This window comes from Porites lutea, chromosome 5, assembly GCF_958299795.1.
Source record: "Porites lutea chromosome 5, jaPorLute2.1, whole genome shotgun sequence".
NCBI classification, from domain to species: Eukaryota; Metazoa; Cnidaria; class Anthozoa; order Scleractinia; family Poritidae; genus Porites; species Porites lutea.
Window position 1 is genome coordinate 5934348 of NC_133205.1, and position 16667 is coordinate 5951014.

At 39.6% G+C, this 16667-nt stretch overlaps 1 protein-coding gene across 1 annotated transcript in view; it reads left to right on the plus strand.

Moving 5' to 3' along the window:
• The first annotated feature begins 2179 nt into the window (after window positions 1-2179).
• Window positions 2180-16667, plus strand: part of LOC140937818 (P protein-like) — a 31109-nt gene continuing 16621 nt past the window's right edge. The window contains exons 1-11 of the mRNA XM_073387394.1: window positions 2180-2210; window positions 2314-2391; window positions 5906-5988; window positions 8791-8885; window positions 9913-10003; window positions 11307-11360; window positions 12956-13027; window positions 14299-14364; window positions 15214-15270; window positions 15613-15693; window positions 15913-15956. Of these exons, the coding sequence (XP_073243495.1) occupies window positions 2180-2210; window positions 2314-2391; window positions 5906-5988; window positions 8791-8885; window positions 9913-10003; window positions 11307-11360; window positions 12956-13027; window positions 14299-14364; window positions 15214-15270; window positions 15613-15693; window positions 15913-15956 (752 nt within the window). The remainder of the gene's footprint in view (window positions 2211-2313; window positions 2392-5905; window positions 5989-8790; window positions 8886-9912; window positions 10004-11306; window positions 11361-12955; window positions 13028-14298; window positions 14365-15213; window positions 15271-15612; window positions 15694-15912; window positions 15957-16667) is intronic.

Below are 16667 nucleotides of genomic sequence, written 5' to 3' on the forward strand. Positions count from 1 at the left end.
AAGTAGTAGAATTAGTTTATTTTTTTGCTAACCCAGTTTTCAAAAACCCAGGTATATATATAAACTCTTGTGAATCTATATATTGTACAGGAAATAATACTCTGTGAGAACTGCATAATTTGCTGTATATAAGGCGTTTTGACCTTTAATTTTGACCTCCAGTAAATTCTGTGTAATTTACCAATTATATGAAAGAAGATCATCGCAGTTATAGATGCAACTTTAAATTTGCAATTGCGAAGTTAGAAAGCCTGAAAAAAATTCAGGCTTGTATGGGATTCGAACCCTATCTGACCTCTGCAATACTGGTACAGCTCTCTTATGAACTGAGTTAACAATCGCCAACTGAGAGCAGGTCATTGAATTAGTTCATTATAAACCTGTGAAAGGGTGATGATAAAGTTACGAATATATGAAAATCATATATGAGAACTGCAGGCTGAAGAATTATATGAAAGAATATAACTGCAATAATCTTCTGTCATATAATTCTTCACCCTGCAGTCCTCATATATGATTTTCATATATTCATAACTTCAATTTACCAATTAATCATATTTTTTTGCTTATTACTGTTCATTTGTAAAAACTTCTTTGTTTGTATGTTTTTTTTGCAGAAATACTTTAAAGAAATTGAAACCTTGGTTTTTCTTTCTATTGGCTTTGGCAATCTCAGTAAGTAACATCGATAAGTAACAGATTGGTGACTATTCTTTCTGGAATTTTCCAGAATAAGCTTATAGTTGATAATACAGGTATTTAAAATGACCATGATATTAATAATTAATACCAATTAATTAATATATTAATTAGCTATTGTTTTTGTTAATGTCCAGGTGTTGTTTTGCATTAAACAAGAAGCTCCTGATACTGAACGCCTTATGGTAGTGGGCGGTTCATCCCCAGAATGTATCCTTTTATCCAAACTGTAACCTGCAATTTGGAAACAGAACTGTCAAGACATTAGGGAGCTTTAGCATTAACAACTATGGCAAAGGCAACTAGACTGGCAAAAAAGCACCAGATTAGATAAGGAAAACAACAACTTTGAATGTGCATCATGTTTTTTGTACACTTCTTTGCTATTATTGCATGACTACAATCTTTAAACTTCCTATAATTTGAATTCATGTTTCATGAAGGATATATATGGGAATGTGGGAAAACAATCATTTTTATTTGAGTTTTCTTTTTCTGAAATTTGATACAGTCTTTCAGAATTTAACTCCAGAAAAATTGCCAACATTTGACAAATTAAACAAGATTGAATAAGAGCAAAGAAGTTTGAAGTAGCTCAAATTAACTTGTTGTGTGACTTTTTCACCGCTGTAGCCTTCGTAGATGAAGGGGTTGAAGTGGAGCTGTGATTTTGTTACCTCTGCGTCCTCGGTCCTTATAAAAATCCCCAAAGATGCCAATTAATTCATGGTAGTACCTTGTAGGATACAAAGATATCGGGATCGATCGATCGATATGAACATGTGTTTGTACAGGTTAAATAGCATGATTTGTAGTGATATTTGGCATAAATACCACGAGTGATATTTCGAAATTGTTATGCGTAATTTCATGAGCCTTTAGGCGACTGAAATTTGAGGCAATTTTGAAATGTCACAAGTGGTATTCATGCCAAATATCACATACAAATCATACTATTATTTGTTTTTACAAAATAACTAAGATAGTACATGCATTCTGATTGGTTAAAAACCTATGGTTTATTGTGCCGGTAAACTCATAGAAAACTGAAACATGCTTTAAAGTTATTTTATAAAAGCAATATACCACACTTTCTTTTGCTTAAATACTACTACCCACAAAAGTTTTGTAACTTTCAAATGTAGGTATTTCAAATTAAACTGAAATACCACTGCTCTAAGCCAATCAAATTTCAGAAATTTCTCATGTAGTGACCGGTATAATTGTAGAAATTAATAATCCTGTTCATGTAATTTCTGTGGCAGTTATGGCTGTTGTTTAACAATGCATATTTTAGTCTCTGTTGTGCTTCAAAATAGAAGGACTATATTGTAGTTCCGTATACTGTAATATACAGAGTTGGTCTTCCAATGAACTGTCAGTCTGGCTATACATAAAGGCCCAGGCATTTTCAAGTTAGGACTCATTTTTTGACCTGGGACTCACTGGTTCTGGACTGGGTTTCATGATTTCTCACAAGATGAGTCCCAGGACTCGCCATAACAGTATTTGTAACTAAATTACTGTAAGTACTCCAATTTGCTATACTGTGCGTGATGCTAATAATAAGTTATCACTAAACTATTAGCCTTAACTTAATACCTTGTCCTTCAGGCTTAATAGAACTTAATCAGAGCGGAGATGCTGTTGTAGTTGTTAGTGTATCTGGACCTTTTGTGGAGGAAGGTGAAGGTAAGTATACTAGAAATGTCCTTGGACTCTATTTAACACCCTCCCCGAGGGTGGGGTGGGGTACTCCCACATATGGACTAGATAGGTATTTTGATTCTTAGTGAGGGTAACAAAATTTATCAGCTAAAATTCAAGTGCATAAGTGCCTAGTTACAAAAGAACAAATCATGTCAAAACTGAACTATCCCTTAGCGTATTAGCAGGTGGATTATGAGTAGTATTAGTCCACACCATTGAATTCTTAGATTTTATTTTCTCCTTGATTTCAGGTTTGGGCCTTACATAGGGTATCAATTTTCAATTGTTTCATCCTTAAATAGGGTCAGAGTTAAGGACCCTGGGAGGCACACACCTGTCCTAAAACTTTTGTGAGACTGCTGACAAAATTGAAGATGGAACAAAATTTTCAAATTCTATTCTATTCTATTTTATATAAAAGTACTGAAAGGGTTATGTTCCTCAACTCAAACGTTAGAAGAATCCATAATTCACTGTTGGTGAAATAGATTAGTGAAAGGGTTAGGGCATAATATATAAGAAGCAGGTAGTAGTTACATTTTGTATACTTCCCAACTTTGCGTTTCTGGCTGGTATATAAATACCATAAATCCTCTTTTAAGCCCCCCCCTCTATCAAGCCGCCCCCCCCTTTTTTCAGGGGATGGAACTTTTTTTAGCCCTCCCTGTCGTTTAAACCTCCCTCCCCAGGGGCGGATCCAGGATTTTTTTTAAGGAGGGGGTGCACTCGTCTCTCGCTCTACTTTAACACCAATAAACCACATAGTTTTTTTTTTTGGGGGGGGGGGGCGTGGGGGGCAGAATACCAGTTGTATTAGAAAACCGCAGGTCATCTCAGGGGGGGGGGGGTGCGCACCCTCTGCACCCTCTCCCTAGATCCCCCCCTGCTCCCCTTTCCCCTTATTCTTAAATGATATTTAACAATTATTCCACGAGTGCCTGTTGGATATGAGATGGTAGATAGCCAATGAGGCGTGTAGCGCCGGGTTGGCTATAATCATCTCATATCCAACAAGCGCAAGTGGAATAATTGTTTTATTAAAACGCCCACAAAATATCAAGAATTCTTCCTGACTTTATTTGTAAAAACAATCGATTTTCAGCTTGTTTTTGAATTTGAGCAGGCGCATACAGATTAATACCATATTTGGAGAGCATGGTGTAATAGCTAAGCCAATCAGAGTTCTAGAATTGCATTATCCAATGATTCAGTTTTTAATAAACTGTATTAACCCATTCGCTCCTGGAGATTTTGCCGAAAAACGCGTTTTGAAGCTAGTCGAGTGGTTTCCTGGTGGCTGTCGTGCTCTAAAGAGCTAAAACTTACCACAAACCGGTTTACAGGTCGTACACTTCGCGGCCTTCTGATCTAGATGCAAAATATCAGCTTGCGAAGTTCGGGCATGCGCAGAAAGCAAAATTTCGAGTTTTTGGGTTTAAAAGTGACACAGCAGTCTTGACTTTTACTTTTCGCTTTCTCTCCTCCCCTCTTTTTTCGCTTTTCTTGCCTCATTTTTTTTTTCTCTTGCTGGGCATTTTGTAGGCTTCGTTTTGGTGCGAAGAGTTTTTAGGAAAGCTTTTAGGATCTTAGGATTTATGTGAAAGGAAAGGTTGGTGAGCAATGGAACAAGATTTTCATGGAGATCTTCAGGTCAATGTCACATGGTTTTTTGCTTCTTTCTCCGGTGTCCTTGACTGAATTGTGCTCAATCTGGTATGGTTTGAAAGATCTCTACTCTCTGCAAGGTTAGCAGACAAAGTTGTCCTTGACCATTAAAACTGATGACGTCACAAAGGGTAGAAAGGACGCGGATCCGCACGGGCGGTTACAGGCGGTTCAGGGGCGAATGGGTTAATAAATCTCGACTGTAATCCTTCATGTGAACTGATCCAGTATTCACGTTTTGTAAATTCGGATTTATTTTGATCTTCGCTGGCTGCCTGAGCTTTTCCACTTTTTGTTCTAGTTTTTTTATATGGAGAATTGATACCGTTATCTATTGCTTAATTAAATAAGCGCTCCAATCACGTGCTTGTAATCATAGCTACGTTTAACTGCACACGCGTTGTGGGACTTGAAACTGAAGTCCAACAAGTAAAGAAGCGATAAAATTGCTCTCTGCTCCGTTTTGAATCTTCACGGTAAAGAACTGCAGGGCTCGATCTTTTGACTGGATTTAGCGTCTGCACGATTCCGGATTCATATAGACTACAAGTAGTCCTCCATTTTTCCTCAGGGATAGTAGAGCGAGCGAAACGCGAGCGCGCGTGTAAATCACTCCACGCGAGAAAGGCGAGACGCGGTGGGGAGAGAGAAAAATGGCGCGTGTCGCCTTTTCTCGCGTGGGGTGATTTTCACGCACGCTCGCGTTTCGCTCGCTCTACTACCCCTGAGGACAAATGGCGGACTACTCGTAGTCTAGGATTCATAGCGTATTCAAAAATTTCCACTCTGGAGAGCGGGCTCAGAAAGTTGCGGTTTCGCATGCCGGATTCACCGGATAAGTGTGCACGGAAACTAAATCCTCAAAGAAATGGTTGTGGTTTAAAAAAAATCCGTATACGTTTGGAGGGGGCCTTTAAGTTAGCAACCGCAATGGCCATGGCAACGAGGACGTCGAAAGAGTAATAGGTTTAAATAAACAATTGAAAACAACAGCTCTGCAGGTGCATCACTCTTTTATGTACATTTCTTTGCCGTCCCTGCTCGACTACTTGACAATTATTCCTCGAGCCCGAATGGGCTCCGAGTCAATAGCCCATGAGGCCGAAGGCCGAATGGGCTATTGACTCAGAGGCCATGAGGGCGAGAGGAATAATTGTTTTAGTAAAATCCAACTAGTTGGTCCAAAATATCGAGAATAAAAAAAATTAGCTAGTTAAAGCTAGACTTTGATCCTTTTTTGCCGCCAAAAAGCCCGCGCTTTTCGCTACTACGGGGCTATAACATATAGCCTAGTAGTTGCTCAGCCAATCAGAACGCAGCATTGATAATAGACCACTGGTTGGATTTTACTGAAACGTGATATTGGGGATGTAAATGCATCACTACGAATTTTTCTTTCTCCATCTAAACTTATGATTCAATATTTCCTGGGAAACTTACCTACATTAGACATTTTAAACGAGTTCAAATAATCGCGGCAAGCTTTGAAAAACAAACAAAAAAACGCGAAGACCTCTTGATATGACTGTTTTCGCTGCCGTCACCTTCCTAACTGCTTTAGAAAGCTCCCTTTTAGTGTTTTTTTTTCTCGGGGAGGCCCCCAGACTGCTCCAATGGAAGATGGGTAATTCTCCCTTCCTACCTCCACAAGCGAGCTCCCCTTGATCTAATCTATTGCCGCCTACTTAATTTTTTTTCTCGTCCTTCCTTAAATTTTCTGTAGAACCCTAGAATTCTGTCACACCTGTTTGACTAGTTCTGTAACGTCAAGACTCGACTTCTGTTCAGTGTTGCTGAAAAGAGTTTTTATGCTTGCTCCTTTGTCTTGCAGGTTCAGAGCTCAATCTCATCATTGGCCTCGCAAGCTTCAGTAGCGATAATAATTCATGTTTTGGAGCACAGGCTTTATCAGAGGTACTCGTTAATTTAGATATTTGATTAGTCCAGTCAAACTCTCTTTGTCCAGTAAATCAAAGTTCGGACAATTAAGGTTCATAATTATACCGTACCGTTCTTGAAGTATAATGCATAATGAGGTTGCAGTAATATATAACAATTATTCACCGAAGTGGAGGTGGCTAGTGGTGGATGTACGAGTTAGCGGACAAAGTTGTCCTTGACCGTTAAAACTGATGACGTCACAAGCGGTAGAAAGCACGTGGACTGGCATGGGCGGTTACGGGCGGCTCAGGAGCGAATGGGTTAATAAATAGACATCCAATTAAAGTTGAGCCTGTGATTAATCGAAAACTAGTAACTTGTCAGCGGAGAACTTCAAAAAACACGTAACCTCGATAAGTCGACACCTGAGCCCGCAATATGGTCAAGTGATACTAGTCAGTGGATACCCGGTTTTGACCGCTCTTAAGGTGACTCGACCCAGTTTTTTTTTGGGGGGGGGTACCATCCTACTTTGAAGCTCTCTGGTATCCCCACCTTTACTTTTATCGTAAGTCTAACACATAGAATGGATAACATATAGATCAATCTACAACATAAGGTAAAATTTTTGTCGATCGGAGTAAATGTCACGTGGTTATAATGCCACGCCCCTTTGAGGTCTGAGTCGAAAATCTGCTGTTGCCAGCATTTTTTCGTGAAAATCTCTCGGCTACACATAGTGCGCATTAGTGCCTTGCGCTGAACAGAGTTTCACCAAAATCGCAAAGACCCAATTCGAGAAATTCAGTAGTTTCCAAATTAAGGTCATAATTTATGCGAAAATGATAAGCAAACTTTACACGATTATATCTAATAAACTATGAGATTCATCCCTTTATTTTGGGCATCGTTATAACAGATGGGTCCTTGCAAGTCAGCAAACGCTTTAGGGCCTTGTAAGTGCGCGCGATTTCGAGCAAAGCAAACATATAGAAATTATAGTTTTCGCTATTTGTTGACGTTTGTCAGCGTGTTCCGAATGCTCACCGAGATATGATAATTTAGTATATGTATGAGAAAGTGGAAGGGATTCCCGTCACGAGTTGGTTTAATTATTGGCTTGCATTAAACTTATGAAAAAATGATATTTTTTTAATAGTAAGTAGATTTAGTGTGTAGTACTTCTTGATTTTTTTGCAAAGGCACAAGAAGCACGAGAATTGATTAAAAATTGTGAGTTAAACCTACCAAAATTGTCATATCTCGGTGTGCATTCGGAAGTCAGCCAAGCGCAGTCATTGCACGCGTGCTGAACAAGAATGCTGTATAATGACAGACTAGAAACAATAGACAACTCCCAAAGCACAAACTCAGCCAAAACGCTAAAAATCTTCAATGTTTACTCAAGTTTGGGCTTATAGAAGATAATGTCACAGTTTTTCAATGACCATGAAATTCAGAGTCCGGGTAGTTAGTTAATCAATTGCGGCCCTGAAAAAATTTGAAGGAAAAAAAACTACGAATTTTTAAGAAAATGCTTTTTTCGTGAGAAGGACTCTTAAACGCTGACAAACGTCAACAAATAGCGAAAACTATAATTTCTATATGTTTGCTTTGCTCGAAATCGCGCGCATTTACAAGGTCCTAAAGCGTTTTGCTGACTTGCAAGGACCCATCTGTTATAACGATGCCCAAAATAAAGGGATGAATCTCATAGTTTATTAGATATAATCGTGTAAAGTTTGCTTATCATTTTCGCATAAATTATGACCTAAATTTGGAAACTGCTGAATTTCTCGAATTGGGTCTTTGCGATTTTGGTGAAACTCTGTTCAGCGCAAGGCACTAATGCGCACTATGTGTAGCCGAGAGATTTTCACGAAAAAATGCAGGCAACAGCAGATTTTCGACTCAGACCTCAAAGGGGCGTGGCATTATAACCACGTGACATTAACTCCGATCGACAAACATTTTATGTTATATTGTAGATTGATCTATATGTTATCCATTCTATGTGTTAGACTTACGATAAAAGTAAAGGTGGGGATACCAGAGAGCTTCAAAGTAGGATGGTACCCCCCAAAAAAAACTGGGTCGAGTCACCTTAATTGACCACAACATGGATGTACAATCAGGTTGCAGGCTTCCACACTAGCTAGAAAGTTTGACATTTACTATTTGTTTCCCTGTGGTACGGACGGGAGGTCGGGTGTACGTACGGTCACGTGATTACCAAAATTTCTTGGATGAATAGATTACCACATTTTCTTCAGTATGGGGCTCCACTCGCGCATTTGAAGCGCGCACGTTGAGCTTGGCATAATGTGCAATAAGTCTTAATTCTAACGTTTTAAGATAACACAAAAATTAGAAAAACAGCTCGCCTGGCCTCCGTTTACTAGCCAAAAAGTGAGCTAATGATTTGTCAAGTTTGTAAAAAGCAAAAAGCTTAGCCCGATAAAAACAGCCTTGGCCGGTTCGTCGTTGGCTATCGAACAGGACTTTCGCCGAACCTTGTCTCGAGTCTCGAGCAAAATTTGTGCGACCATTCATTTGAAATGTTTTTAAACAATCGTTGAATGAGGTTTTCGTGATTGTTGTGAAGAAAATAACGACAATTAAACACATCATTGCACGGAACACAGTTTGACATTGCCCTTGGAAATCATGCTTTGCACGCGCTACCTACAGATTGGTCAGTTATCTGCTAGCAGACAACTATTCTGTAGGTTGCGCTGGTTTCCAAAATTAACTGTAGGCTCTTAGCCAATGAAAAGACAGATAGTGAACACAAGCTTTAATAATAATACAGGATATACGTATTATTTCATGTAGCATCCGAAAAATATTGGTGTCAACTGTAGTTCTACATCCATTGAAAAGAAAAAGAATATAGTTACCAGGGAAGTAAGATTACAGGCAAACTCAAGGTCAGTGTTTTCATAAATGTTATCATTGTTTTGTTGAATTCCAGCCAGGACTGCAAAACAGTCGTTTTTTTTTTTCTCAAAATCGGTTTACAAGGCGCGAATATAGCACCGGCATGAGATATTAGGGAGTTTAAGCAACGACGTTTTTGAGAGATGCACATCAACTGGAAGTGGACCGTTTACAATCTTGGGCCATGATTTTGAACAAATATTCTATCAGTTCGTCCCTGTCAGAGTAAAGACACTTAGCAATACAAATTTGGTAGCATCAAGGCATATTAAAAAGGAAAAGGTTTCACCTCCGGTTCACGGGCATCGCTCAAAAACGTCATTGCTTAAACTCACTATTTGCTCGCGAAGCGCACGAGCCTCACACGTGCCACCAATCTTAATCCCCGTTTTCGCTCCCCGCTCCAGGGGCTGTTTTGCAGTCTCATTCCAGCCTCCCATGGTTAGGAAAAATCTATCTACACCTCTGGAAAGAGCGCCTTCATATTAGTAAACTTACCAAGTTTAAAAGTGATGCGTCACGCGTGATTGAAGATGTAGCTTCGCAAAGTTGCAAAATTTTAGAGACGTTTGTATGATGGTGAAGGGGGGGGGGGGGGGGGGGCAAGTTTGTGCCCCCACCTTACAAACATCTGTAAAATTTTGCGACTTTGAGGAGATATATCTTTGTTAGTTTTCAACAAATCATTTTCAAACTTGGTTAGGTTCCTAATTTTAAAGGCGCTCTTTCCAGCGGAGTCGACGGATTTTCCCTAACTTGTCCATCAGTAAAACTGAAAGAAAACCGTGGAAAGGTCGATTCAAATACATGCTTAGTAGTTTTTGTTGAATGTAAGTAGCACCCAGACCAGAGGCGAATATTTGCGCAGAATTCTGCGCTGTTATTATTATTCCTGGGAAACAAAGCATAATCCATAAGAACTTCCCTGTCATTGGCGTTTTCTGGTCATGTGCTCTGTGCTCTCACCACTGCGCCACCTTGCTTCCTCATGATCTGCTTTTGTGTGGTTATTTGCAGTGTAACGCATTTAATGATGTTTTTGAACACTTCCTATCCAATCGCAATTTCCTTTATCATATACGAGGAGCCTGTCACTCGGGATAATCAAGTAAGAAATTTCTCCTATTGAATTACTGTAAACTGCCACTGACAAGTTCCCCCCTGTCAAGTTATAGGTCCTATGTATCTGTAAACAAAACGAAACAAAACAAAACAAAAATCCGATGATAAGCCCGCCGGATATATACCCCCCCCCCCTCTCCCCTCTGAAGTGAATTAGATTTATTATGAAGTTTTGAAGCTTAATTAAAAACCATTAAATGTAAAACGTATTTTGATCGGCAGTGCTTAAGCTTGTATCGAAGCGCTTTTTCTATTCCGGTTTTAAGTCCCCCCCCCCGGATATAAGCGCCTCCGTTTATAAGCAGAAGCAGCAGTTTATGGTATTTGCAAAGTTTCTATGTTTCTCCAGAACATCCTTGACAAAGTGCAAAGTTTCACTATAGAAAACCATCAGATGCTAAAATTCAAACACCTGTTTGAGAGTCAAGATAGTTGATATTTGTCTCTGTCAGTAATGTAGTTTAGGTTTTTGTCCCGAAGTCCGTACTGAAAAGATTGAGGCTATGTTGAGTCTGTCAAGCAAGGGTCCGTGTTTCTTTAGATAAATATTGACCTTTGTTCCGCATGAAAAGTGGCCATAGTTTTGACGCCAAAATGGAAGTAGAAGTTTGCTATTTCTTTCTGTCAGTTAAATTGTTCAGGTTTTGTTCAGAATTCCGATACGAATGGATTCGGATTCTTTTCTGTCCCAGTTCTGTCCATTAATCCAAGGTCTGTGTCGATTTTAATCGGCCTTTGTTTCTTGGAAAATGATCATAATTATATGCTTTTAATCTTTCTAATACCGTGGATGAGCTAAAACAATATGCAGGTAGTATTCAAGACAACCCAACTCTGAATGCGGATTAACTCTTACTTAATGTTTTCGGAGGCATTTAATGTCACGAAAGTGGAAGAAATAAATTTTGCGCCGTAAGTAAAATTCGAAGTTTCGCTGAAACTTCGTCTCAAAGGGAACTAAATTTCGCGAAAATTTTTTTCGTATCGGCGCTACAGTTTGCATTTAACCGATCCTAACATAAGCCAAGCGGCCGAAGGTAAAATAACAAGTAAACTGTCAAGTAAAGAATAATGGCGACTCGATAAGGCGCGGACCATTAGAAAAGTTTTGGTGGAGTGGGAAATTTTTGGGCTGCATGAATATTTTTTCGTTAACATTTCCCTTATTTCTTTAATTAATTTTCCCTTGCATGAATTCTTTTGTACTTCGTCCCCTCCCCGCCCCCATAACTTTTCCAATGGTCTGTCTTTAAAATGTGTTTGATTCTTTGTACCTCTTTTTGCTGCAGGTTATTGGGGCATTGATGATCTTATTGGTAGTGTATGTGCTCATCATATTTGAGGTACAAAATAAAACAAACAACTGCCTTTTGTTCATAAAGGATTTTTATAATAGAAATTTGTTAGAATCACCGGTCTCCCGCTATAAGGTTAGCCTGCGCCACAGACGGAACTAAAAACTTCTGGCCCCGGTTGTTCAATCGCTGGATAGCGCTATCCACCGGATAAATCACTATCCAGTGGATAAGTATTAGGAAAACCAATTGCGCTATCTGCTGGATAGAGCGAGCGTTCGTCTGCGAACCAGCGCCAAAATCCTTTTTCTTGGCCCTCGCTTTGAGTACGCGCTATGATTGGACTGTTAAAAAAGCCATTGCCGATTTGCTAATCAGATTGAAAGGTAATTCGAAACGCATTTCCAGTTATTCGTTGAGCCTGCTAGATGCTCAGGACATGGATCTCTGGCTACTTCGCAGACGCAGTTGTCCCTTTCGCAAACGGTCGCTGCCATTTTTAAGACACTTAGAAAAATTTGACCTGTTATAGAAAGCGTTTCTATTGAAAAGGAAGAAAATCACAACCCAGGGTCGAACCTGGACCTCGAACCCGGACCTTTCATACCCTAATCTCTCTTCCTTACCACTACACTACCACAGCCGACCCGCCAAAATTCCGAAATGAAATTAAGTACATACAATAGCAAACTGTCTTTCGTAACTGTTACATCAATAACAGGTGACCGTAGCCCTTTCCATAATTTTTAACGTAAACTCAACTTGGGCTTTAACATCGCTTTTTCTAAGACTATTCAAAAACGTATTATTTGCCTTATTGTAACTTAGTCCAGAGAATATATTACATCCATCATGACTTAAAGCTTGGTTACCAATGGTGGCATCGACCGTTAAAAATTGAGACCTTTAGGTTTGATTTCCACTGTCGCGTAATTTTTACGTGCGTACGTGCGTAAAATACGTTCGCAAATAAAATAGAGGCAATGTATGAAAGGTCGCATGAAACCGTAAAAGTAGGACCTCGCTTAACTTCACGTTTAATCTCAGCACCTTATAATTAATTATGATTAAAATTTACGTGCGTTAACGTGCGTAGCCAAAAACGCGTCAGGGAAAATCAACCTTTAGATTCGAGGACCAGAACGACTACGAGTACGAGATTTGATTTAAAGTTTTTCCGCGTATTGTCAAAAAATAAACACCCAGGAATTCTTCATTGTACTTTTTTTCACCAGAAAAGTTAGCACTGTTATCTTTTTTGAAGGAGGTCAAGACCTCTCCCGATTGCAAAATACTAAAACTTCTCACATTTCAGTGATAACTTGTTCCCGCCGCTACGACACTCTCGCTAAAACTCGTAGTAGAATGACGACGGCTACCACGTTTTCCCGCCAAAATGACGCTGGTTCACGCGCGAGCACTACTTACTATTGTGAAAATCTGGTACTCTTTGTCGTTCTCGTCTTATAACCTAAAGCTCTATTATGGCAACGACCGTTTAAGAAAAGAAAATACGCTTTGCAGAGGTTCCTAACGGGGCTAAGATTACGTCTGGGACAAAGGCCACTATAAAGTTAGTAGGCTTGAACTTATTGTTATTCATTCCATTAGGAAAGAAATGGTTCTAATTGTTTGTTTTGTAGCTTGTTCACAGGGCGACCGCTGCAATGGTGGGATCCTTAGCTGCACTTAGTTTCCTGTCGTACAACAACCGGGTAAAGTTTTAAATAGCCTGTGTACAGCCCGGGAGGTACTCCCTTATACAAGCCATATCAGTGTGTTCAGCCCTAAAGGGTAGGGTTTTTGCGCCGTTTTGGTCTGAGAAAACGTGTATAGATTTTGCCCATTTTTGTCGGGAGTCGGGTATGGTTTTTGAGGGAACTACGAGAGTGTATGAACGTATTTATAGTTTCAATTCCAAATGAGTAAGAAAGAAGGAGAAATATGCGAATTCGAAATGGATTTTAAGAAATCTTTTATGTTGCTGCTCTAATCTAAGTAATAATGGTATAATTTCTTTTGCAAAAATGATATTTTTTGGTCTGAAATAGGGTCAGGATTTGGAGGAACCGAGCGGCACGCCCCCACCAAAGATTCCCAGGAGTACGCCCCAGGGTGTACAGCCGCCCCCCTCCCCCCTTCTCCCTTTTTTTTCTTAGGGAAAAATGGTTATAGTCACCAAATAGAAAATTTTTACAAGCAGTGTCTGACCTAACTATGGAGAATAGGTTCTACCCTAGACTATAATTATAAAAAACTCTGGCCCGATGACTCGGTTGTGATGCATATCGATGGGAAGGTACACATAAGATTATCGCTCGGGACAAATTTCCAGTTCTTGCGCCAATTTAACATTCTCGCTCCTTTTACCCCTCCTCACAAGCAAATACATCGACGATACTTGAGAATTCACAATGTTTGTGTTACCGCATCAAACTACAAAGTAGAAAACAGAATCTACGCAAAAAAGCTTCGAGCCATGTTTTCTTCTAAAACTACGGGCATTTGAATGACCAACGCAAACATACGACCGTTTCCTCGCCTTCAAGTTTATACTAACAAGAAAGCAATCTCTCTTCTCTTTCTGTGTTTGATGCATTTCCAGGGTTCCCACAGTCTTGAAAAGTCCTTGAATTTTCTTCAACTTTCAATGTAGTGGCCTGGAAAGCGTTTTCTTGATGCTTTTTGGTTGTGTAAGACAGAACATAAATCATAGCTCAGAGAATTTGAAGGTTATTTACGTAAAGTGCGCTATGTTTTATGCAATAAGTAACTATCAACTTAAGGCAAGTGAAGTGACAAATGTAGAGAAGTTGGTGAAGCAAACAGTTCAAGGCTTAAAGTCTTATTAGAATAGACTGGGAATATGCATTTTTGTACCTGTGATCTGTGAAATTATATTCCTAGTAGGTGGTTCTTGAAAAGTCTTTGAAAAATTGTTGCATTTTTTGTATGAATCCTGAATTTTCTTTTGTTAATTACCCAGAGACCCTCGCTGGAAACCATTTTAACATGGGTTGAGTGGGAGACTCTTTCACTGCTGTTCGGAATGGTAAGTGAAGAGTCTTACGTACTGGTATAATCGGACAATAAGTTACTGGGAAACTGCCCACCTACCCCTCCCCTAAATCAACATTTCGTCTAAAACGAGAAGTAAGTGTTAATGTTGGTTTAGGGGAAGGGTAGGTGGGCAGTTTCCCAGAAACCTAAATTGCTCGATATAATCCTTGCCTTGGAAACTGCCCACCTACCCTTCCCTTAAGTCAACATTAACACTTACTTCTCGTTTTAGGCAAAATGTTGATTTAGGGGAGGGGTAGATGGGCAGTTTTTTAAAACCCCCTCACTCCCAAAAGTGTCGTAGGGCAAAACTCAGCAAACTTTCAAAATTTATTTTGTTTAATGTTAAAAAACAAACAAACACCACCAGGTGAAAATACTGCTAAAGAAGTGTCGTTTGAATGATCCCACCATTGGATTTAGTCCACAGACTCAAAAGCTACAATCGTGAACAAACGTCCTTGGGACAGTGGCTTAATTATTATATTTAACCGTTATTGGGCTAGGTTGAGCAAAATATAGTGTTTGTCAATGGCGAGTAGATCAGCTTTTTTTCTTCTTCATGCCCGTCTCCTCGTCCTCCCAATGTTGTTTATCGCATTTAATTTACCGACATTGGGAGTGTGGGAAGACAAAATGTGCCCCAATTATTTGACTTAGACTGTAACTGAAAAAGGTTCCAAGAAGACCCGCGAAAGCCACTCAGAGGATGTTGAATGTTTTTTAAAAGAGCCGACAAATGTACAGTGATATGAGATTACAAATGAAAAAACCACTTAAAGGGTGCAACTGTTACTCTTTTTAAAACATGCTGTAACATTTTGCTTTCTTACGTTGGCAGATGATTCTGGTAGCTGTGTTTGCTAAAACTGGATTTTTTGACTACGTGGCATTGAAGGTTTGTGAGTAAAGCAAATGTGATGACTGTATTATTCAACGCACAATTTAGCGCTATACCTGTTATAAGAAAAAGCTCCTCTCTTCCATAATTGTCCTGTGGCCCTGTTAAGACGTTAAGCTTGTCTTTGACCACAACACTTATTGAGGTCATCGTTTTAATGTTCCCTGTTGGAGAGGAGGTCACCATTTCCCCTTCGTCATCCCGGAGCCATGCGAGGGTCCAACCATTAGCAACCCAAAGGCTTTATCTACATTTCTCGTTTTTAAGGCCCTGAGTATTGGTCCGACCCGAAAGGATCAAAACCGTGATAACTGTAATAGATTGTTTGTTTTATTTTAGGCGTACAAGCTGTCAAGAGGTCATGTGTGGGGGCTCATTACTCTTCTCTGTGCTTGTACGGCGGTGATCTCTGCTGTTCTGGTAAGATCTCTGGGCCGAAGTACAGTTAAATTTACAACAGAGACGTTTTGTCGGTGGCTGGAGTCGTCAGCCAATAACTGCATTAGTCTTTTTCCAGTCATGTACTGTTAGAACTATCATGCCCATGTCCATTCCCCCAAGTACAGAAAACATGTTTTTCTCAACCAAAAAAGTCTTCGTTAGTGTTACGCCTTTCTTCCTTGTTTTTGTTTCAAATAGGATAACGTGACTGTAATCCTGCTGCTGACACCTGTAACAGTCACGTAAGTATTGCTTGTTTTGAGGTCGATGGTGGTTCGAATAGCACTATGAGATTGTTTTGAGTACATAATCGCTTTCTTGGTTACAAGGTCGTGCAGGAAACTCGGTCAAAATTTGTTTCCCAAAACAGTCCCATAGTACCATTCGATACAACACTGACCCAGTCTCTTGCAACCTTAATGAAAGTATAAAGCTAGAGCTTGAAGTTAGCGGGAAGAACAGAGGAGCATAGTTGTCCCAACACGCATTTATATATAGGAGCAAATTATGAAAGTGTCGGGAAAACGTTTACACACCCTGCGACCAGAGCCTCTTTTTGTCCCTTTGAATGAGTAGGAGAAAAAGAGGTTCTGCCTGAATCAGGTCAAACCTTTGAAGTCGCTTAAGCCTGAACTTCCGATCTAGTTAATCTTGTTAACTATCGTTAAACTGGTTTTCCGAGCGTAAGCATCCGTTTATTTATAAACCGATGGTCATTTCTGAGCCCGCTGTACCAAGTGCACGTTTGTTAGGCCTGTGTTCAAAACTGCGTCGCAGAATCAAGGAGCGCATGCTCAACAATGATCTTACTCGATTGATACAGAGTCTTTCTATAGTATGCTTAAATCGCGCAAGTTAAAGAAATGCTCTGTAAGCAGGGTGATATTTACGACGCAATAAATAAAGAAGTAAAGCTGCCATTTTAAGAAACCTTTAAGTTATTGGTTACGAGT